Consider the following 22,632-nt stretch of genomic DNA (forward strand, 5'->3'; position numbering starts at 1 on the left):
AAGGAGCGCAAGCTTTGGGGACTTGGGGGATCGGGAGTAAGTGTGTGTGTATCAATGTGTCTATATATTCTCTGTATGTGTGTGTGTGTGTGTGTGTCTGTCTGTCTCTCTGTATGTCTGTGTGTCACTGTATGTATCTTTGTGTCTCTGTATGATTCTGTCTCATTATGTCTCTATGTGTTTTTCTATATCTCTGTATGAGCATATCAGTGTGTGTGTGTGTGTGTATGTGTGTGTGTGTGTGTGTGTGTGTGTGTGTGTCTCAGCGTCCAGGTAAGACCTGCCCATTGTGTGTGTACATGGGAGGGGGAGGTGGCCAAGACAGGGCCAGGCCTGAGCTGCAGTGCCACCTCAGGAGATTGGGCTTCTTCACTGGGACACACTTGAGGGCTCAAGGCTGGGGCAGGTGTGAGGGTCACACAGCTGCTGTGTGAGGTGAGAGGTGGGAGCAGGTGAGGTGCCTGGCTCCCTGGGGCAGACTGGGGCCCAGGACTGACAGGTTGTGGGGAAGGAAGGAGCCGTCCTGAGCAACAGTCCAGGAATTGGACATGGAGCGGGAGCAGTTTGAGGGGGTAAGGATCAGTTCTTATGAGGGTCTAACCGGTTGGGGGTTCTGATGTGGAAACACACAAAACCTCCTACGATCCTGAGAAAAGACACAGAGAAGGCTGGAAAGTGCCTCAGGTCACAGACACTGACCCCCGAGCCAGCCCTGCCGCCCCCTGTCCCTCACCCAGCTGGATCCCAGGGAGGAAACAGGAGAGAAGAGGGCAGGTGTGGGTCTGAGGGGGAGCAGTGACAGGGTCCAGGGCAGGCGGGGCGGAGGGGGCGAACAAAGGGGTCCAGGGAGTGTGAGGAGGGGCCTCCCCGTGATCATGCAGAGATCTGTGGTGAGAAAACCCCCTGTGGAGGGGGGAGTGGGCAGGTCACTGCTGCTCTCAGAGGGTGACAGGAAGCAGGTGGCAGGCTGAAGGAGGGAGCAGGTTGAAGGGAGAAGTGGATGCACAGGGGGCGATGACCCCCCAGGGGTGCTGGCCCCCCATCCACCCCTAGGGACGTGAGGAAGTGTTTGGAGGCTTGGCGCAGGGGTGCTGAGGTGAGGGGGTTGGATCCAGAGGGGTTCAGGTTGCCGGGGGGAGGGGGGACAGCTGCCCCTGATTCCCTGATTCCCAGCACTGACAGGGCTGAGAGGCAGCTAGGTGTCCAGTTCTGAGCCCCTGAACCCCAAGAGGCACCCCAGAGGCCCTGGGCTGGGGCTGGGGCGGACAGGGGAGTCAAACCAGTCAGACAGGAAAGAGGCAAACCGTCCAGCTGGGCCCTAAACGGCTCCCCACGGGCAGATGGGCAGACGCTCTCCCGGGTCTGGGAACGCAGCCAGCAGGGGGCAGGTGGGTGCAGAGGTCTACTTCCTTGGGGTCGCCCCTGGGCCTCCTGAAAGGAGGGGCTCCCCCAGACAGGCAGGCGCAGCTGTGGAGGGACCTCCGTGGAGGGGGCGTCACCCCGGGAATTCTGAAGCCCCCTCAATCTGGGCCTCCCGGACTCTTCTCAGAGCGGGGTGTCTCACAGTGCCCCCCCCCTACACACACACACACACACACACACACACACACACACACAGAAGAGCAGACACACACAGGCCACCGTTGGGTTATTTTATTCACACGCCACGCGGACAAGACACTGGGCCCCTGCCCTGGCCCCCAGCCCCAGCCCCGTCGGGCCTCGCTGCCCTCTGAGGGTTAGTGCTAATGACCTCACACACAAAACAGGAGGGGGACAGGAAGGGGAGGGTCACCCTGTGGACAGGGACCTCAGATGACCACTGCCTGAGCCCCCTCCATCCCGGCGGGGCTCGGAGCCGCTGACTCCGAGAAGCCCACGCTGGGCAGCCTGACCCGGAAGCCACCTTCATCCTTGTCCCCGCTCCTGCTCCGGGCCTTGGGGCTCAGCGACACCCGAGGGAAGCGGAACTTGGGGGACTTCTCCCCACCAGGGGACTTGGACGGAGAGGCCAAGCCCACCCTGGGCAGGCGGACCCGGACCCGGCCTCGGCGCCCAGAGGCCCCTTCCCCACCAGCCTCTTCCTCCTCCTCAGGACTGGGGGAGCCATCCCCTTCCCGGTCCCGCGGGGAGGCCTCGCCTGGGCTGAAGCCCACTCGGGGTAGCCGGAGCCTCGGGCTCTTGGCCTTCTCGCCCTCCTCAGCCCCGTCCCGGGCTCGGGCCAGGCCAAACCGCGGCAGCCTCACCCTAAGCCTGGGTCCGGCCTCCCCCTCGCTCTCTGCGACCTGGTACTCGGCATGGCTGCCCACGCCAGGCGGCGAGAGCTCCACGTCGGGCAGCGAGAGGTGGAAGGTGCGCTCGGTGGCCAGAGGCCGGTCCGTGGGCGCTTCTGCCCCCGCCCCCGACGTGGGCATCTGCCTTGTCCCACCCTTGGCAGGGGCAGCCTCACCCACCTGCTCCTCTCGGCTCCTCAGGCCCACGTCCAGCTCGAGCTGGGGCAGCGTCACCGTGGGCATCGTGAAGACGCCCTCACCCACCAGCAGCTCACCCGCCGACACCTGGGCTCCCGGCAAAGACACAGCCGCCTGGACCCTGTGACCGGCCGTGCCATCTGCTGAGGGGGCAGCACCATTAACCTGCTGGCCCTGGGTGGTACCCAGTCCCATCTCTCCGAAGCCTGTCAGCTCTACCTGGGGCAGGGAGATGCCCAGTGGGGGCATCCTGATCCCTCCCTCCTGGCCCTCAGGGCCCGGTGGCCTCGCCGTGGTCACCTGCACGGTGTGGCCTGAGAGCTGGGTCCCACTGACAGTCAGCCCCCCTTCTGCCTTTCCTTCCTCCTGGACTCCTAGTGTCACCAGTTCCACCTCAGGGAACTTAAGCACTGTTGCTGCCACCTCGGGGGACTCTGGCTTAGCCCCAGGGCTGACGCGCCCACCCAGAATTTCTGCTTCCTTCCCTCGCACCAGCCCAAAGGTGGGCATCTTCAGTTTGGGCATCTTCACTTTCCCCTCCCGTCCCCGGCCCTTGCCCTCAAACTCGGCCATCCCAGTCTCAAGCTCCCCCACCTCAACCTCCCGGCCTCGGCCTCCAAATTTGGGCAGTGTAAACCTGGGCCCCTTCAGCTTGATGTCGGCTCCCGCGACCTCCCCCTTGACCGAAGGCAGGTGGGCATCCAGGCCCACGCGGGGGAGGGAGAGATCGAGGGCCCGCAGCAGGCCCACCTCCCCGGCCCCTTTGGCCTCCACCTCTGTCCCCACCCGAGCCTTGGGCAGGGAGATGGTGAACTTGGAGCCCTTCAACTTCGAAGCCCGCCTGGTCCCCTCAGTCTCGGCCTTGGTCACCTTTGGCCCCACAAGTCCAAATTTGGGCAGCGAGAACTTGGAGGTGGGCTTCACCTTCACCTCTGCTGCCTCCGGTGGCCCTTCTTCAGCCTCGAGTGTAGGCAACTGAGGAGTGACAAGCTCAACTGCAGGAATCCGGAAGGTGCCTCCTTCCCCGACCCCCTCTGCCACACCAGCTCCTGCTGCCATGCCAGCGCCCTCTGCCCGCTCCACCTTGCCCGTTCCTACTGCTTGGACCTGGCCCTCCAGGCCAAGGGCACCTGGCAGGTCTATTTCCACAGAGGGTAACGTGAGAGACGGACCTTCCCCTCGTGCCTCGATGCCCACTGTGGGCTGCAGACAGGGGAGGGTCACCAACTTCCCCGACACCTCAGCCCCTGCCTCTCCTGGCTTGCCTCGAGGGGGCGACTTTGCCCTCCCCAGCTTGGGCATCGTCATTTTGGGCATCTTGAAGCCAAATTCCTTGACCTCTGCCTGCTGGGCCCCCGCTGCTTTAATATGCACCTCTGGAGCCACGGGCAGGTGAACTTCCGGCACTTTGGGCACCTGCACTTCCGGCAGCCGCATCTCCGCGAGGTGCATCTCGGGCACCGCCACGTCTGGCACCTTCGGGACTTTTATCTCTGGGAGCTTCATGTCAGGCACTTTCAACTCGGAGACTTTAGGGAGCTGCAGTTCAGGCAGGTGCATATCTGGCACGGCCACCTCGGGCATCTTCGGGAGCTTCATCTCCGAAACTCGTGGCAGCTGCAGCTCGGGGAGGTGCATGGATGGCATGGCCACCTCGGGCATCTTCGGGAGCTTCATCTCGGAAACTCGGGGCAGCTGCAGCTCGGGGAGCTGCATGTCGGGCATGGCCATCTCGGGCATCTTCGGGAGCTTCATCTCTGAAACCCGTGGCAGCTGCAGCTCGGGGAGGTGCACGTCCGGCACGGCCATGTCAGGCACCTTCGGAAGTTTCATCTCGGGGAGTCTCAACTCAGAGACCTTGGGGAGCTGCAGGTCTGGGAGCTGCATGTCGGGCACGGCCATCTCGGGCACCTTCGGGAGCTTCATTTCCGAAACTTTCGGCAGCTGCAAGTCTGGGAGTTGCATGTCGGGCACAATCACCTCGGGCACCTTCGGGAGCTTCATTTCCGAAACTTTCGGCAGCTGCAAGTCTGGGAGCTGCATGTCGGGCACAGCCACCTCGGGCACCTTCGGGAGCTTCATTTCCGAAACTTTCGGCAGCTGCAAGTCTGGGAGCTGCATGTCGGGCACGGCCACCTCGGGCACCTTCGGGAGCTTCATTTCTGAAACTTTCGGCAGCTGCAAGTCTGGGAGCTGCATGTCGGGCACGGCCATCTCGGGCGCCTTCGGGAGCTTCATCTCTGGAGCCTTGGGGAGCTGTAGTTCTGGAAGATGCACCTCTGGGAGGGTGGCCTCAGGCACTTTCGGGAGCTTGATGTCAGGGGCCTTGGGGAGCTTCACCTCGGGACCCTTGGGTGCCTTGACATCAGGCACCGAGGCCCCGATGCCAAAGGAGGGCATCTTGAGGGTGGGCAGCTTCAGCTTGGTCTCCACTTCTGGGGCAGCGGGCCGGGACTCCAGGAGAGAGAGCCCGAAGGTGGGCATTCGGAGTCGGGGTCCCTTCACCCTGGTTTCAGGACTGCCCTTGGCTGCCTTGGCCTCGGCTGCCTCCTTTGCTCGAGCCCCAAAGCGGGGGAAACTGAGGCGAGGCATCTTCAGGGCCACCTCCGGCCCTTCTCCCGGAACCTCCACCTCTGCCCCCGGCAAGGCCAGGTCCACACCCACCACAGGTGCGGCCACATCCAGGGTGGGCACCGTCACCGCTGCTGCCCCTTCACGGGTCTCCAGGCAGGGAAGAGTGGGCAGAGCGGGTAAGGAGGGCAAGGTAGGCAGCTCTACTTGGGGGACCTGGATCCCTCCGGCGGGGGGTTCCACTGCTGCTACAGATGGGGCCCCTAACCCAAGGCTTGGCAGGTGGAGGGAAAAGCTAGGGGCTGCCTCTGTGGGTGGAGCCACCTCTCCCTTGGGGCCAGGGATGCCCACCTCAGCCCCTGGCAGCCGAGGAGCCACCAGCTCCACCTTGGGGGCTGTGAACTGGGCCCCTGCAGCCACTTCTGCCTCCGCTTTGACCTTCCTGGGTGGGGGAGCAGCGGCTGCCAGCCGGGCCACATGGGGTTCCTCGGCCACTTCTCGGACCCGAAGCCGAGGCAGCTGAAGGCGCCGGCGAGCAGGGGCAGCAGGGAGTGGACCCTTGACCGCCTCGGCTCTGAGGCCCCGGCGCAGGCGGGAGAACTTGGGAAAGGAGAATTCGACATCAACAGGCGCCAGGTCGGCAGAGGCCGCAAGGGCCCCCGGCACCACCATCTTCTTCTTCTTCACACGGGACAGACTCTGGATGTTCTGGGGAGAGAGGAGAGAAGCGGGAGGCGGTGGGCCGGTGAGAGGCCCAGGACAGACTGGGGGTGGGGGCCCACCCGGAAGGGGGCATCTTGTCCCCTGAACTCCTGCCTCTCGTGTCACCATTACTGCCTGAGGAAGCGAAGGTGGTCATTTGGGCTCTCACAGTGAATCTAAAGGAGTGGAGGACCAGATGTGAGGCACTGTCCCCCCAGAGAGGCTGCGCGCCCTGCACTGGTGTGGGTGGGTGCCCCTCCCCAGGCAGGGATTTAAGAGCGGGCAGAGAATAAGGAGGTAGAGAGCAGGATTAGCTTCAGGTTAGTGACAAGACAGGGGGCAACGGCTGGCCACGGGCTCAGTGAACGTGGCTCATGGCGCGGATCCCGAGTCGCTGGGGCAGTCCAACGCCGGGGCCGAGCTAAGCACGCGTACCAGCTTGGCCACCTTGGCCCGCGGGCCTTTGATCTCGTAGCCAGCCACTGTCCCAGGCCGCAGTGCCAGGTCCCCGGTGGGCACAGTGCGCTTTAGGCAGAAGGAGACCTTGTACGGCTCGGCGCACTGGAGCAGGCGGAGTGCGTCCTCATATTTGAAGTTGTCGAAGAACACGCGAGCGCTCAGCAGCTGGTCCCCTGTGGGACAAGGTGGGGGTGGACAGGGCATGAGCACGGACAGGCCTCTCCCAGGCCTGGCTCCGCCCAGTCGGCTGCCAGTCAGGGAGGCCCCGCCCCAAGTCCCGGTCCAGAGCAGGAAGGAGGTGCCAAGACCCGCCCTTAAGAGGGAAGCCCCGCCCCATACCCTTATTGGCCACGCCCACTCAGGCCACGCCCTTTTACTCACCACCTTTCCAATTTTTTTTTTTTTGGAGTGGGGGGCATATGGGATGCTGGGAATCGAACCCGAGTCAGCCACATGCAAGGTGAGCGCCCTACCTGCTATATTATCTCTCCAGCCCCCATCTCTACGTTTCAGATGCTGACTTGGCTTCTTTTACTGAGTGAATAGAGGCGGAAAAAAACTTCCAGAAGTTTCCACCCAAGGCGGGAGAACTAATAAATTGGAGCCATGCTGGAAGGCAAGTTAAGGGACTTACAACTGTCTTGTATACAGCTGACCCCAATTCTATCCCTGACACCATATATGATTTACTCTGAACACTGCCAGGGAACATTCCTGAGCACAGAACCAGGAATAGCCTCTGAGTACAACTGGGTGTGGTCCCAAGCCCTGACCCCCAAAATAAATTAAAAAAAAAAAAAGAATCCCTGGACACAACTTGTTTGGTTTTGTTTTGAGTCATACTTTGTCTGCTGGTGCCTGTGTTCTATCACCAGCACCACGTGGTCCCCCAAGCACAACTGGGAGCAACTCTAACACACAATCCTGGAAGAAGACCCCACAGCTTGAAAATGGCCCCCCCAACAAAACATACTGTTGCTCTGGTTTCCTGGGGCTGGAACAATAGTATAGTGGGTAGGGTATTTGCCTTGCATGTGGTAGACCGGGGTTTGATCCTGGCATCCCATATGGTCCCCCAAGCACCGCTGAGATTAATTCCAGAGTGCAGAGCCAGGAGTAACCTCTGAACATCACCAGGTGTGGCTCAAAAATAATGATGATGATGATGATGACGAAGGAGGAGGAGGAGGAGGTGCTGCTTCCTGGGGCTGGAGCGATGGTACAACAGATTGGCGCCTGCCTTGCATGAGTTTTACCCAGCTTTGATCCTTGGCATCCCATATGGTCCCCCAAGCCCCACCAGGAGTAATTCCTGAGTGCAGAGCCAGGAGTAACTAACTCCTGAGCGCCGCTGGGCGTGGCCCCCAAACCACAAAAACTAAGGAAATAATAGCTTCCCTCCTGGTACCTATAGCCCATGTTGTTTTCTAAGTTTCTATGTATTTTACCTTCTATTGTTCTGTAGTGCCTTGGATTGAACCCCGGTTATTATAAGGAAACTGCTATAAGACTGAGCTACATCCCCAAGACTTAGATATTCCCCTTTCCATTGCAAAATATGCAGGTTCCATAGTGTATAATGTCTGTTTTGTCCACTGCTCAAGCCCAAGTATCTTGAATAACGTCTGGAAGTCCAAGACGCTTAATAGGTGTTGCATTAATAAATCACATCAGTCTCGGCCCACTCCCCACCTCTCCATGTTAACTCCGTCTGACAAAAATAGCATTTACATTTACTATATGTCTCAGCTATATGTCTGTTTTTCAAATACTAGCTCATTTTAATCCACATAATAAGACTGTTGAGCTAAATACTAACGTTATTCCCATTTCGGAGATGAGAAAACCGGGGCACAGAACCATCTTAAGCACAGACTTAGGATTCTAACCGTGACAATGAACCTCTAGAGCCTGTTCTGAGCAAGCACAGACTCCTCCAGTCCTGCAGCCTAGCCTCCCAGTGGTTGCCCCGCGCCCCGCAGCCTCGCCCACCTTCCTGCAGACTGAGGCTCCTGGCCGCGGGCGAGTCCTCGCGCAGTTCGCGGACGAAGATTCCCTCCTTGCCGCCGCCCGCTACGTTGATGCCGCTGACCCCGGTGTGCGCCTCCGTCTCTACGATGATCTCCACCAACTCCGTCCGCCTCAGCTCCTGCCGAGAGAGGCAAGGGTTCGCCTGGTGGTGTTCGAGCAGAACCTCGCTCCAGGTCACCATCGCGCTTAAAAGCAGTTCTTAAACGGGTCCATTGGGCATCTGCCCCTGGGCCCACGCACTCGGGCATCTCCCTTCTGAGCACGTGGTTCAACGGTTCAGCGGGACCCGGAGGCCTTCGCGGCGGAGGTACGGAGGTGGGCGGGCTGTAGTAGAGGGCCGGGGTGGCGAGACCCTGATTTTGGATGAAAGGTGGGATGGATAATAAGGCCGGACCATGCCGCCAGGGGGTAAGGCCCTTGTGTAAGGGGCGGCGCCTTGCTGTCGAGGGCGGGGCCTGATGAAGGGGGCGGGGCCTAATTGCTGGGCCTAGATAATGTGCAATCAGGGGCGGGGATGGAATATCGGGGGCGTGGACTGTCGTTAGGGGCGGGGCCTACTGCTAGGGGCAGGACTGTCGGCAGGGGCGGGGTCGTTTATCAGGGGGAGGGGCTGTAGTTATTAGGAGGAGAGGCCGTGCTGTGCTATAGGGGGGCGGGGCAGGGCTAACAGGGGCGGATCACGTGGGGGGCGGGGGTAAGCAGCTTTGCCTGAATCTGAGAACCCTCAGGTTTCGAGCGCACAGGCCGTAAACAAGGGGGACAGATCAGGTATAAAAGGCTGCCAAGGCTCCACAAGTGTGGCCTCCAAGGAGAACCACAATTAAAATGAGCGAGCCCCAGGACTGGTAAGATAGGACAGGGGACAGAGCGTTTGCCTTGCATGCGCCCACCCCGGGTTCGATCCCCAGCATCCCATAGAGTTCTCCATCACCTCCAGGAGTGATCCCTGAGCGCAGAGCCAGGAATAAAACCTTGAGCACCGCTGGGTGTGGCCACAAAAAAAAAAATAAGCGAGCCCCACAACCAAGTGCGTGCGTCAAGACGTGCCTCCAACAGAGGGAAAGCAGTAGGAGGGAAGAGAAGGGGGCGGGATCCCATAGCCTAAGGGCGGGGTTTGTGGTCTTGAGCGATAGTCTTGATCACAGCCTAGAGAAGCTAGATCTCTGGCGCACCGCGTATCTGGCACCTCGATCACCACCAGGGGCCACTGCTGAGCACAGAACCAAGCCCCCAAAATAAAAACAAAACAAAACAAAACAAAAAAACCCTAAAATCCAAGGATGGTACAGCCGGGAAATTGCCTTGCACACACCAAACCCAGATTTGATCCCTGGAACCGCAGAGGGTCCCCTGACCCATACTAGGAATGATCAACTGAGCACAGCCAAGCGTGGACCCTCCCTGAAAAGAAGGGCAGAATAGAGGTGTGGGAGGGGATCTTACAAAAAGCCACAGGATGCATGCAGGAAGGAATTTCTGGGAAAGGATTGGAGGGGTAGGAGTGCAATAGCCTGAATGCCTGCAAGACTGTGCTCTTTTGTGAACTTGACCCCAAGGCCTGCATAACTTCCACGGCAAGGGAATTCAGTGTAAGGGGTGCGTGGGGAAGGAGAAGTGGTATTCCTGGTATTTACTGTAATGGGACTGACTGGCTCTTGTCCTGCTGCACACTGTGTGAATCCCTCCCCCCAACCTCTGGGAGCCCCCTCTGCCGGAGGGCAGAACTGACTCCCACCTTCTGAGAATGTTGGGTCACAGGGGCTGGAGCAATAGTACAATGGGGAGGGCATTATTCTTGCATGTGGCCAACCCAGTTTCAATCCCAAACACCCCAAAGGGTCCCCCAAGCCCTGCCAAGAGTGATCCTTGAGCACAGAGTCAGGAGTAAGCCCTGAGTACCACCCAGTGTGGCCCCAAAACACACAAAAAAATTTGGGTCACTGAGGTGGACCGGAAGTGCTCGTGAACCAGGAGTTTCTGCTTGTGATCTGAGCTCAAAGTGCCAGGACAGGGAGTGGACACTGTCCCGGGTAGGGTATGGATACGACAAAGACTAGAGTGTTGCCCAGGGCTCAGAGTGGGTCTGGGCATGACAGCCCTGGGTGGTGATGCCAATGAACAGAGTGTGGCAGGAGGGGCGAGAAGGGCCAGCAGTGGCACCCCACTCCCCTTGAGCCCCAGGCTGAGCACTTTCTGAGCAACATTGTGTTTCATAACAGGCCCAGAGGACAATAGTGAGGTCCAAAGAAGTAAAGTAACTTGGGTCAGAAAGATAGTATCAGGGGGCTGGAGCAATAGCACAGAGGGTAGGGCGTTTGCCTTCCAGATGACCGGGTTCTAATCCCAGCATCCCATATGGTCCCCTGAGCACTGCCAGGAATAATTCCTGAGTGCAGAGCCAGGAATAACCCCTGTGCATCGCCGGGGTTAAGCAAAAAAAAAAAAATAGTATTGTGCATAGTCCCCATCACCCTGCATGATCCCCTGCCAGGAGCAATTCCTAAACACAGAACTAGGAGAAAACCCTGAGCACTGTTAGATGTGGCCTAAAAATCAAAACAAGAAAAAAAGGAGAAGTGGGGGCTGGAGCAATAGCACAGCGGGTAGGGCGTTTGCCTTGCACGTGGCCGACCCAGGTTCGAATCCCAGCATCCCATATGGTCCCCTGAGCATCGCCAGGAGTAATTCCTGAGTGCAGAGCCAGGAGTAACCCCTGTGCATCGCCGGGTGTGACCCAAAAAGCAAAAAAAAAAAAAAAAAGAAAAAAAGGAGAAGTGGCTTGTTCAAGGCCTCACAATAAAGTGAACTGGATGGGACTCACCCTTGATTGTAGATGCCAGAACCCAAAATTCACCTAGCCAGTACCCTCCACAGCCCTGGCATCTCACACCCTCCCACGGCCCTCAGCCTCTCTGGCTCCTGTACAAGCAGATCCACTCTAGACTTGGCATGTGGCAGACAAGGCCCAGGCTGGTGCTTGTCTACAGGAGCACCTGTGGCAAAGAGTCTAGAAGGTTCCTAGATAGCCAGGAAGTGTCGGTGGCTTCCATGTAGGTGCTCAGCATCTGGGGAACAGCAAGGTAGGACATATTGCCCCATTCCATTGATGGGGAAAATGAAGGTACCTACCAAGGACTGTGCAGCTAAAAAGGTAGGGCTCAGGGTAGGAGGGGAGCAATAGCACATCAAGTAGGGCGTTTGCCTTGCATGCAGCCAATCTGGGTTCAATCCCTAGCATCTCATATGTCCCCTAAACTCAGCAGGACTAATTCCTGAGTGCAGTCAGGAGTAGCCCCTGACCACTGCTGAGTGTGGCCCCCCTGAAAAAAAAAAAGGTAGGGCTGGGGCACTGCTGGATTGTTCTGCATGCAACCAGCAGGACCTGATGTCCAGCTCCCCATATAGTTCTTGGAGCACCACCAGAGTTATCCCTGAGTACAAAGCCAGTAGTAAGCCCTGAGCACTACCAGGTGTGGCCCCCAAACAAATAAAAGATAAAGTGGCAACTTTGATTTGGGTTTTTGTTTGTTTGCTTGTTTTTTTTCTTTTTGGGTCACACCTGGCGATGCACAGGGGTTATTCCTGGCTCTGAACTCAGGAATTATCCCCTGGCGGTGCTCAGGGGACCATATGAAATGCTGGGAATTGAACCCGGGTCGGCCGCGTGCAAGGCAAATACCCTACCCGCTGTGCTATTTCTCGAGCCCCAAAAGTGGCAACTTTGAAATGTGAATTCATGGGTCCAAAATTCACCTTCTTAAAGATTTTGTTTTGGGGGGTTGGAGAGATAGTACAGTGGGTAGGGCACTTACTTGCACAAAGCCAACCTGGATTTGTTGTTGTTGTTGTTGTTGTTGCTTTTTGGGTCACACCCGGCGATGCACAGGGGTTATTCCTGGCTCTGCACTCAGGAATTACTCCTGGCGGTGCTCAGGGGACCATATGGGATGCTGGGAATCGAACCCGGTCAGCCGTGCAAAACAAACGCCCTACCTGCTGTGCTATCGGCTTCAGCCCCACCAACCTGGATTTGATCCCCAAACCCTATATGGTCCCTTAATCAGTGCCAGGAGTAATCCCTGAATACAGAACCAAGAGTAAATCTTTAGCATAGCAGGGTGTGGTTCCAAAAAAACAAAATAAAAACAAGGCAAGTGCTTTTCTCTGTGTAATCTCTCCAGTCCACTTGTCTTTTAATCTCTATTTTTTGTTTCTGTATTTGGGCCACACCCAGCAGTGCTCAGGGATCATTCTTGGCCTGGTGCTGGGAAATCACTCCTGGAGGTACTCAGAGGACCATAAGGAGTGCCAGGGATTGAACTGGGGTTGGCCATGTGTAAGACAAAGTGCCTTAAACCCTGTACAATCTCTTCTGCCCCCTTAACTCTTTTTGTTTGTTTGCTTGTATTTTGGTGTGGGGGCCACACCCTGCAGTGCTGACCGTTTTACTCTGGCTCTGTTTGTTTTTTGTTTTTTCTGGGTCACACCCAGCGATGCACAAGGTTACTCCTGGCTTTGCACTCAGGAATTACTCCTGGCAGTGCTCGGGGGACCATATGAGATGCTGGGAATCGAACCTGGGTCGGCCGAGTGCAAGGCAAACACCCTATGAACGGTGCTATCGTTCCAGCCCCTTTACCCTGGCTCTGTACTCAGGGATCTTTCCTGGGGAGGGGGTATTCTGGGGACCATATGGGATGCCGGAGATCGAACCTAGGTTGGCTGCTTAGAAGGCAAATGCCCTCCCTGCTGTACTCTGACTCTGGGCCCCCTTTTCTCTTTATTTATATAACCCCATTATGCTTCATAGGACTTAACTGCTTTGCCTTTGTACCACTGTCATCCTGTTGTTCATCGATTTGCTCGAGCGGGCACCAGTAACGTCTCCATTGTGAGACTTGTCACTGTTTTGGGCATACCAAATACGCCACGGGGAGCTTGCCAGGCTCTGCTGTGTCTTTGTACCAGGCAAGGTTTATGTTAAAGAATAAGCATGGGGCCTGAGCAATAGTACAGTGGGGAGGGCACCTGCCTTGAGGGTTCGATCCCATTCCCCAGGCATCCCAGATGGTCCCCTGGGCACTTCCAGGAGTGATTCCTAAGCACAGATCCAGGAATGAGCACCAAGCATTGCTAAACACAACAAAGCATAAAGAATCTTCAGGGGTGGGAGTGCTGGGGAGACAGTCCAGGGGATAAGGCACTCCTCTCGGTAGCGTTACCCCAGTTCAATTCCCAGCAGCACTTGTTCTCTCAAGCCCTGCCAGGAGTGACTCCCCCAAGCTCAGAGCCAAGGGAAGCCCCAGATCAGTGCAAGGTGAGCCCCCCCCAAAAAAAACTAAATAAATAGGGTGATGGTTGCCATAGATCAAACCCAGGATCTCATGCAAAGCATGTACTTAGTTCTTTTTTTTTTCATGGGGAGGGGTGGTGTTAGGGCCACACCTGACAGTGCTCAGGGCTCTGCACTCAGGAAATTATTCCCAGTAGGGCTCGGGGGACCATGTGTGGTGCCAGAGATACAACCCGGGCCAACTACGTGTAAGGTAAATGCCCTACATGCTATACTATGGGTCTGCCCTGCTTAATTCTTTTGTTGTTGTTGGGCAACACCCAGCAGTGCTCAGGGCTTACCTCTGGCTCTGGCATCGGGGGTCACTCCATCAGGGCTCAGGGGACTATATGGGCTGACAAGGGTCAAACCCAAGTTGATCACAAGCAAGGCAAATGCCCTACTTGCTACACTGTATCTCCAGCTCACATACTTAATTCTTTTCCACAGACAAAATTTAATATTAAATTTGCTTTTGTTGGGGCTGGAGCGATAGTACAGCGGGCACCGCCAGGAGTAATTCCTGAGTGCAGAGCCAGGAGTAACCCCTGAGCATCATCAGGTATGACCCCAAAGGCCAAAAATAAATGCATAAATAAAATAAAATAAATTTGCTTTTGTTTGGATGTCACTTCTGGCGATCACAGGGGACCATGTAGTACTGGGGGTCAAACCTGGGGCCTCCTGTATGCACCGCATGAGCTCAGCCCATAGATTTCAACACTAAGTTTCTATTTTTCATAGTGATCCCATAAAACAGGCTCAGTTCCTCCTGCAGGGAGCTCACCCTAGTGGTTCCCAAAACCACTGGGTGCAACCCCCCACATCAACGACTATGACAACAGCAAGCGGCCCTCTCACTACTTCTATTTCACCGAGGGTGGGCTGAGGCAGAGACACCCGGAAGTCTCTCCTTGTCCTGGTCCCCGAGAGTGCCCCTTGCAGCCCATGTTGGATGCTCACCTCCGCGCTTCGACTCCTGGCCTCCATGACGTCTCTGGCAGTGCCCTGGACCCTCCAGTCCTGCTTCCGCTCCCCCTTCTGCTGCAGAACCCACTTCAGTTCTGCATGGAGCAGCTGCCGCTGATCCTGCGGGGGAGATAAGGAGGGATCTGAGCCACGACAGGAGGGGAGGAGGCCGGGCTTGGCCCTTCGGGTGGGTATAAGAAGGGGAGAGGGTTGGCAGGTTTGCTCTCCAGCATCCCATATGGTCCCCCGAGCACCCCCAGGAATGATTCCTGAGTGCAGAACTAGGTGTAATATCTGACAATCGCCAGGTGTGACCCCCCAACAAAACAAAATAAAACAAAACGGGGAGACCCTGCTGTCTTCTCACCGCTGCCTGGGTACAAGCACCCCCTTCTGCCCGGAGTGCTGCACTGTCTTCTATGGGGTACTCGTCCTTCCTCTGGGGTCTTGCTGCTGCCTGCCAGAAAGAAACCAGGGCATGGGCAATGAAGCTCAGGAGAGGGAGGAGGGGGCAGGAAAGGATGTGTCCACGGCCAGTGCTCACCTTGGGGTCTCCTCCAGTGCCGTGGGCCTCCTGAGTGCGGGGCTCTAAGAAGAAGCACAAGAACATTATCACCAGTTGTCCCCTCAGTTACTCTGAGTACCTTGTCTGTCCCAGATCAATCCTTCTCCCCAGAGTCCAGGTGCACAGCAGGGAAGGTGATTGCCTAAACGTGGTTGACCCAGGTTCAATCCCTGGTGTCCCATAGGTGGTGTCCACTGAGCACCACAAGGAGTGATCCCTGACACAGAGTCAGGAGTAATCCCCGAGCATTGCTGGATGTGATCCCAAAACCAAAAAGAAAAGAAAACAGAGTGCAAGCAGGGAGACTGTGGCTCAGAGACCTTTTTTTTCTGCAGAACACCCATCCCTGAGGACCCCCCTTTATTTCAATCACTATAGAAATCACGGGCAGGAGGGATAGCACAGCGGGTAAGGCATTTGCCTTGCATGTGGCCGACCTGGGTTCGATTCCTCTGCACCTCTCGGAGAAGGGCAAGCTACCGAGAGTATCTCGCCGGCATGGCAGAGCCTGGCAAGCTACCCGTGGCATATTCGATATACCAAAAACAGTAACAACAAATCTCAAAATGGAAACGTTACTGGTGCCCGCTTGAGCAAATCAATGAGCAACGGGATGACAGTGACAGTGATACAGTGATAGAAATTGCATTCACGGCTAGAGAGATAGGTCAGTGGGCTGCTGCTTGCCCTGCACACAGCTGACCCAGGTTTGATCCCTGGCACCACAGAAGGTCCCCAGAGCCATAGCAAAAGTAATCCTTGAGCAGAGTCAAATGGAAGACCTGTACAGTTTGGGGTGTGGCCACAAACACTATATCCCCTCGCTTCTCTGGACCTCAGTTTCCTTACCTGTGGGAGAGGGAGAGAGAGCACCAGCCACAGAACTGCCAGATGGAAGAGCACTGTGAAGTGAGTTATGGATGTGAAACGTGGCTCAGCGATCACTCCTGGTGGGGCTTGTGAAGGTGCGTGATGTCAGGGATGGAGGCCAGGTTGGCCACATGCAAGGCAAGTGACCCCCTAGAGACCCTTCTCAAGCACTTGCTGCTTCATTGTTTCCCCGGGTACCTGATGTTTGGGCTACACCCGGTGGTGCTCAGGGGCTACTCCAAGCTGGGTATTCAAGGGGTCTCTCCTGGCAGTGCTCTGAAAAACCATGCAATGCAGGAGATCAAACCTGGATCTCCAACATGCAAAGCCTGGAGCTAGCCCCCCCACCCCCCACACTCCCGCCAAGCACTTGCTCTTACTCTAAGAACTTCCTGTGGTCATGACCTTGGGTGAAGTGACTCAGACTGTCCTGTAAGGTCAGAGCATCACGGCCCTGATACCAGGGCTGGAAGGAGGCAGGTCACTTACCCTGGACATGATGGTCACTCTGGCTGGGGCTTGAACTTTCTGTTTGTTAGATTTTTTTTTCTTTTTGGGTCACACCCGGTGATACTCAGGGGTTACTCCTGGCTCTGCACTCAGGAATTACTCCTGGCAGTGTTCGGGGGACTATATGGGATGCTGGGAATCGAACCCGGGTCAGCCGCGTGCCCTACCCGCTGTGCTATCACTCCAGACCACCGTTTGTTAGATTTTTGAGGGCCACACCTGGTGGTACTCAGGGCTTACTCCTGACAGGCTGGGGGACTATGTGTGGTGCCGGGGATTGAATCTGCATTGGTTACATGCAGGGTATGGGCCCTACCCACTGTACTATCCTTCCAGTCCTGGGACTTAAACTTGCCAGAAAGTACCAGCCTTAGCTCAGCATCTGGCTAATACTACAGGGGCCTGGGGCAGCAGTTATTCTTTCTTAGTCCCTGGGCTAATATCTTCATTTCCCACCTCTCTGCAGAAACAAGCACCTTGATACAAAACCACTGGGCCTGGAGCAATAGTACAGCAGGGAGCATCTACTTTGCATGCAGTTGACCCAGGTTTGATCCCCACCCCCAGCATCCCTTATGGTCCCCTGAGCACCACCAGGAATAATTCCTGAGTGCAGAGCCAGGAGGAACTCCTGAGCACTGCTAGGTATGTCCCAAAACTTCCTCCAAAAACAAGTACTGCCAGGAGTAATTCCTGAATGCAGAGCCAGGAGTAACTCCTGCGCATTGCTGGGTGTGACCAAAAGAGGAAAGAAAAAAAAAAGAGTAATAAAGCACTGGGCCAGGTCACTCAGTACAGGAAGAAGGTTCAGTACAGCACGTGGGAGCTTGCCTGCCACACAGTCAACCTAGGTGTGCTCCCCAGCACCTGACATGGTCTCCCAATATGACATGGTCAGGAGTGAAATCTGAGCACAGAGCCGGGAGTAAGCCCTTGAGTACAGCTGGGTATGATCCAAATCCCCCAAATTAAAAAAAGACTGGGGGTTCACAAGCATCTCTGGGGAGATGCAGATGAAGCCCGTCTCTCGCCACCACACCCAACTCCCAACTCTGGCCTTGCCCTCCCAGCCCCCACCTGGCATGCCAGCCCGCCCCCACCGCAGGGAAAGGTCAGCCCTCATGGGCACATTCCTGGCACATTCCCGCAGATAATGGCATTCCGCGCCTACCCACCCGGCCAAGCCACACAATGGCCCTTCATACCCCACCACTGGCCAGAAGATCACAGGGACCCCCTTTGCCCCCACGCTGCCCACACCCCGGCTGCCCCCCACAGGGGCCAACAGCAATTCTTTGGCTCTCCTGGGGGATGGGGGTCTGGTCTTTGTTTCTTACTACCCTCCTCTTCCAGCCTCCAGTTACCCCACACAGCAAGGGTCCCAGGCCCCAGAGCCTGCTTCAAACTGGGCCTGTCCTTGCACCCACAGACCTTGCAAGCTATGCTGTTGGTGGTGGCTATTGTCAGGAGGGAAACTGAGGCTCAGAAATGGGAGGTTGTGAGACCCAAATATAGTATAGCAGGTAAGGCTCTTGCCTTGCTGCCAACAGTCCTGGTTTAAATCCTAGACACCCCAAACAGTCCCATGAACCCTGTGTTCAGGGGTGATCCCTAAGTGCAGAGCAAGGAAAGAAGGAAGGGAAGAAAAAGAGAAAGAAAGAAAGAAAGAAAGAAAGAAAGAAAGAAAGAAAGAAAGAAAGAAAGAAAGAAAGAAAGAAAGAAGGAAGGAAGGAAGGAAGGAAGGAAGGAAGGAAGGAAGGAAGGAAGGAAGGAAGGAAGGAAGGAAAGAGGAAGAAAGAAAAGGAAAGGAATGGAAGAAAGAAAGAAAGAGGAGCTGGAGCGATAGCAGAGCGGGTAAGGCCTTGCACGAGGCCAACCCGGGTTCGAATCCCAGCATCCCATATGGTCCCCTGAGCACTGCCAGGGGCAATTCCTGAGCGCAGAGCCAGGAGTAATCACTGTGCATCACCAGGTGTGACCCAAAAAGCAAAAAAAAAAAAAAAAGGAGAAAAAGAAAGAGGGAGGAAGGAGGTGGCACTTCCCACGGGCTTTGCTGGCTATTTTATGAGGGAGGGTCCATAGGCCAACAGCTGAAGTCCCAGCTGGGGGGGCAGGGACACTAAGATGTCTGTGTAATGGGCCTCTTTTGGTGCTGGTGGGGATTGGTTTGGGCTGTCCAAAGTGTGTTCAGGGGATACTCCTTTCTTAGTGCTCTGGTCCAGGAGTCGCTCCTGGCCATGCTGGGGGCCCGTGCAGTGATGGGATGAAACTGGGACTCACAGGCACTTACAGATGGGAAAAGGTGGCACCCCCTTTTAGGAATGAGCAGTGCAGGGACAGGATGTGAACCCCCATCCAAGAGGCCAGACCTGAGTGCAGGACACGACCTTCTGATGCGGGCTTGTGTGGGGGTGTCTGGGGCTTACAGGAGGTGGGGTGCTGGAATGGAGGGTCCCCTGGGCCCCAAGCTCCAGGCTCCAGGCTCCAGGCTGGGGCAGTCAGGGTCACACCCAGAGGCTGGCCTGGGAAGCTCGGCAGAGTGAGGGGCAAGAGAGTGCCCCCCCATGCCCGCCTGGGCCCCAGGCCAGCCCAGGTTATATTTAGCCCAGTGTGCCCTTCCGGAGCCTCAGACCAGCTCCTGGCTGGGGCGGGGGCAGCCCCGGAAGGAAGCTCACCCCAGCCCGGGCACTCTCTGTACCCAACTCTGCCCATCCCACTGCCAGGGCAAGGAGGGATCTCACGAGGTGTCCTGTGAAGCAGGATGCCCACCGTCCCCGAGCTTCTAGAATGTTCCACATTGCCTCATTTCTTGATCATGTGTGTCCATGGATCCCCCTACTCTTCCTCCAAGGTGCCTTCCCCTCGGGAGTCTCCTGACTCCCAACTCGGGGTGTGTGATTCTCTTCTCCTTTGTGGCTGCCTCCCTACCTCCCCTGGCTCCCGAATGAAACTATTTCCTTCACACATGCACAGTCCTCCAAGCTCCTCTCTGGGGGTGGTCCGCTTAGATGCCCATTAGATCGCACCCTCACCCTTCAGAGTGGCTGGGGCAGGGGCTGCCCGCGGGCTTCTAGGCCTCCTCTGCTGGGCCTGGCCGTGCTCCTGGGCATGCACCTTCTTCCCCCAGGGGCAGCTCCCAACCTTGGAAGTCCCCCCGCCCCCCTGCATCGCCTCCTCTTTCCCCACACCAGTGACATGGAGCCCGGTAGCAGGGGAGAGGGCAGGGGGTTGCCTGACCCACCCTGGACCCTGAGCTCTCCCAGGCATGTGGCTGGGCACAGTGGGGAGGAATAAGTGCTGGCACCGTGACCTTTGCCACCTCCTTCCTCTCTTCCCCAGCTCAGCGCTTGGGCACTGGTTTTATTTCTTAGATACTCAGTGTCTCCATCTGTATAATGGAGCCAGTCCAAGCAGCTTCAAGCATTTGTGAATTTTTTTTTTTTTCATTTCAGGGCCATACCCGGCAGTGCTCAGAGTTGACTCCTGGCTCTGCACACAGGAATTACTCCTGGTAGTGCTCGAAGGACCATATGGGATGCCAGGGGTCAAACCTGTGTCAGCCGCGTGTAAGGCAAATGCCCTACCTGCTACGCTATCACTTCAGCTGCCTGCATTTGTGAGATCGTAAAGGACAGACTCAGAGACTAGGCCCAGGGAATGGTTAGTGTTGGAGTTGTGCCAACTTACCTCTACAGTCGTGGGGGCTTATAAACCAATCTTTGCTCCCCAGAGACCCCCACTTTCTCCCCTAGCCAAAGAGAGATTTTTGGGTGAAGGACAAAATGTGGTTCAGGGGCAGGGCCCTCCCTCCCATCCATACGGGATGAAATGGGGGGCCCTAATGGGGAACCCCCATAGTACAGCCCCACCCCGCACTCCTGTCCCAACTTGTTAGAAGTAGCCAGTTATTTTGGGTAGGAGGGGCTCTACCTAAAAGTATTCAAGGGTTATTCCTAGCAGGGCTCAGGGGACTATATGGGATGCCGGGGATCAAACCCAGGTCATCCTCATGAAAAATAAAAGTCCAGTCCACTGCGCTATCGCTCCAGCCCCAGAAGCAGCAACTTTTTCCCTCTTAGCCCTAGGCGGTGGCCTTTATCAGCCCATTTCAGAGATGGGTAAGCAGAGGTCAAGAGTGAAAAGGGTCTTAGTCCAGGCCACACAGCCATCAGGAGGCAAGCACTGGCCTTGAACCCAGGCACTGGCTCCAAAGTCTGTGCCAGTAACTCCTCTATCCTGCTTTCTCCTGGGCCCTCGGGGCACCCCCAGGGCACCGTGCACCCCCAGGACCAAGGTCTGCCTCCCCAAGCTGCTCGGTCTAGCCAGGCAGGGAACTCCTCCTCTTCTCTTACCTCTGAGCCTCCAGACACCGGCGGGAGCTCCCGGTCTCTCTGCTTGGCTCAGCCCGGGGCTTGTGGGGAAAAGGAATGTTGGGGCGGGGGAGACCCCAGCCATTGGCTGCCGGGGCATGACATCACCAGGGGGTGGGTGTCAGGGGAAACAAACATCCCCTCTCGCAGCGGAATCCTGTGACGGGGGCTGGACAGTCGTCACCCGCCAGGCCACAGGCATCTCCAGGGGGTGGGCGGGCAATGCAGTTGCCCGGCTGGGCCCTGGGTGCAGAGAACCAGCTCCTGTCCTCTACACACACACACACACCCATCCTGTGAATCCAGGTTCAAATCCCAGTATAGATATTTTGGAGCAAGTCCCAGCACCTTTGCGGGAGGCAGAGGGTGGGGGGAGGAGGCGGCCGGTAGCTCATCTGGAAATAGCGAACATGAGAGATGTTCGAGGATCCTACAGGCCTTTCCAAGTGTCTGGCACAAAGTCGGCGCCCTTTTGCATTTTTGTTTGGTTCCTGTTGGGTTTCAGGGCCACACCTGGTGGTGCTTAGGGCTTACACCTCTGCTCTCAGAGATCACTCCTGACAGGTTCGGGGGACTCTTTGGGGTGCCAGGATTCGAACCCGGGTTGGCTGTGTGCCAGGCAGGCAAGTTGCTTTATTCACTGGACTATGGCTCTGGCCCCAATTTGTATTTTTCGTCACACAAACCGAGCGACCCAGAAGAGACCTCCCAGGAGAAAGAGGGGACCCTGCTGAGCTCCGCTTCTATATTGAATGAATTGCCACGTGGGAGGGGCACCTATCATGTGCTGGCCCGGATGCCCCCCATTCTACTCCCAAGCCCAGGTGTGAGATGAGGTCAGATGTCAGGAACGCCAGGCGCCAGGCACTGAGTATGACTCCCAGCACCCCAGGGTCCTCCAAGCACCTCTGGGCATAGCCCCGGTGGCCCCCAGAGCCACAGAGTCTGAGCATCGAACCCTCAGTGATGGTGTCTAGGAGTGGTCCCAGACCCCCAGCAGCCCTGCTTGTAGGGCCCTAGGAAAAAATTGGACAGCTGAAGGTTCAGTTTTGTTTGTTTTCGTTTCCCCACCAATATTCAGGGCTTACTCCTGGCTCTGCACTCAGGAGCCACTCCTGGTGGTCTTGGGGAACCAGGATGCCGGGGATCGATCCCTGTGTGCATACAAGGCAAGCACCTTACCCGCTGCACCATCGCTCCAGCCCCAGCAGCTGAAGATTTTGTCTGTAGAACTGAGCTTACTTGGACGGGGGGGATGGGAGGGGTTCTTGGGACACTGGAGAAGGGACCAGGCTCTTGGGATGGGTGTGGTGTTGGCATACTGCATGAATAATACTGTATTAACATGGTATGATTAACAGCATTGCAAATCCTGGGACCTCAATAAAAATTTATGGGTTTATTTTGGGGGGCCACACCCAGAAGTGCTCAGGAATTACTCCTGGCTCTGTACTCAGGAATCACTTCTGGTGGGTTCAGTGGATCATGTGGGATGCTGGGGATTGAACCCGGGTCAACTATGGCCAAGGCAAGCACCCTACCACTATATTATCGCTCCAGCCAAAAAAAAATTTTTGATAAAAAATTGGGCTGGAGTGATAGCACAGCGGGTAGGGCGTTTGCCTTGCACGTGGCCAACCCGAGTTCAATTCCCAGCAACCCATATGGTCCCCCGAACACCTCCAGGAGTAATTCCTGAGTGCATGAGCCAGAAGTAACCCCTGTGCATCGCCAGGTGTGACCCAAAAAGCCAAAACATAATAATAATAAAAATAGTAAAAA

General features: G+C 56.5%; 1 protein-coding gene across 1 annotated transcript; it reads right to left on the bottom strand.

The window, feature by feature from the left end:
- Positions 1-1,752: 1,752 nt before the first annotated feature.
- Positions 1,753-20,859, bottom strand: PRX (periaxin). The gene is made up of 7 exons (XM_055145959.1): positions 20,833-20,859; positions 15,080-15,123; positions 14,903-14,992; positions 14,530-14,655; positions 8,196-8,352; positions 6,180-6,376; positions 1,753-5,750 (listed from the first exon to the last, which is right to left on the bottom strand). The coding sequence occupies exons 4-7, from the start codon at positions 14,554-14,556 to the stop codon at positions 1,812-1,814; spliced, it is 4,320 nt and encodes a 1,439-aa protein (XP_055001934.1). The 5' UTR covers positions 14,557-14,655; positions 14,903-14,992; positions 15,080-15,123; positions 20,833-20,859; the 3' UTR covers positions 1,753-1,811.
- Between the last annotated feature and the right edge of the window lie 1,773 nt (positions 20,860-22,632).

The sequence above is a fragment of the Sorex araneus genome, chromosome 8 (assembly GCF_027595985.1).
Source record: "Sorex araneus isolate mSorAra2 chromosome 8, mSorAra2.pri, whole genome shotgun sequence".
Taxonomy (NCBI): Eukaryota; Metazoa; Chordata; class Mammalia; order Eulipotyphla; family Soricidae; genus Sorex; species Sorex araneus.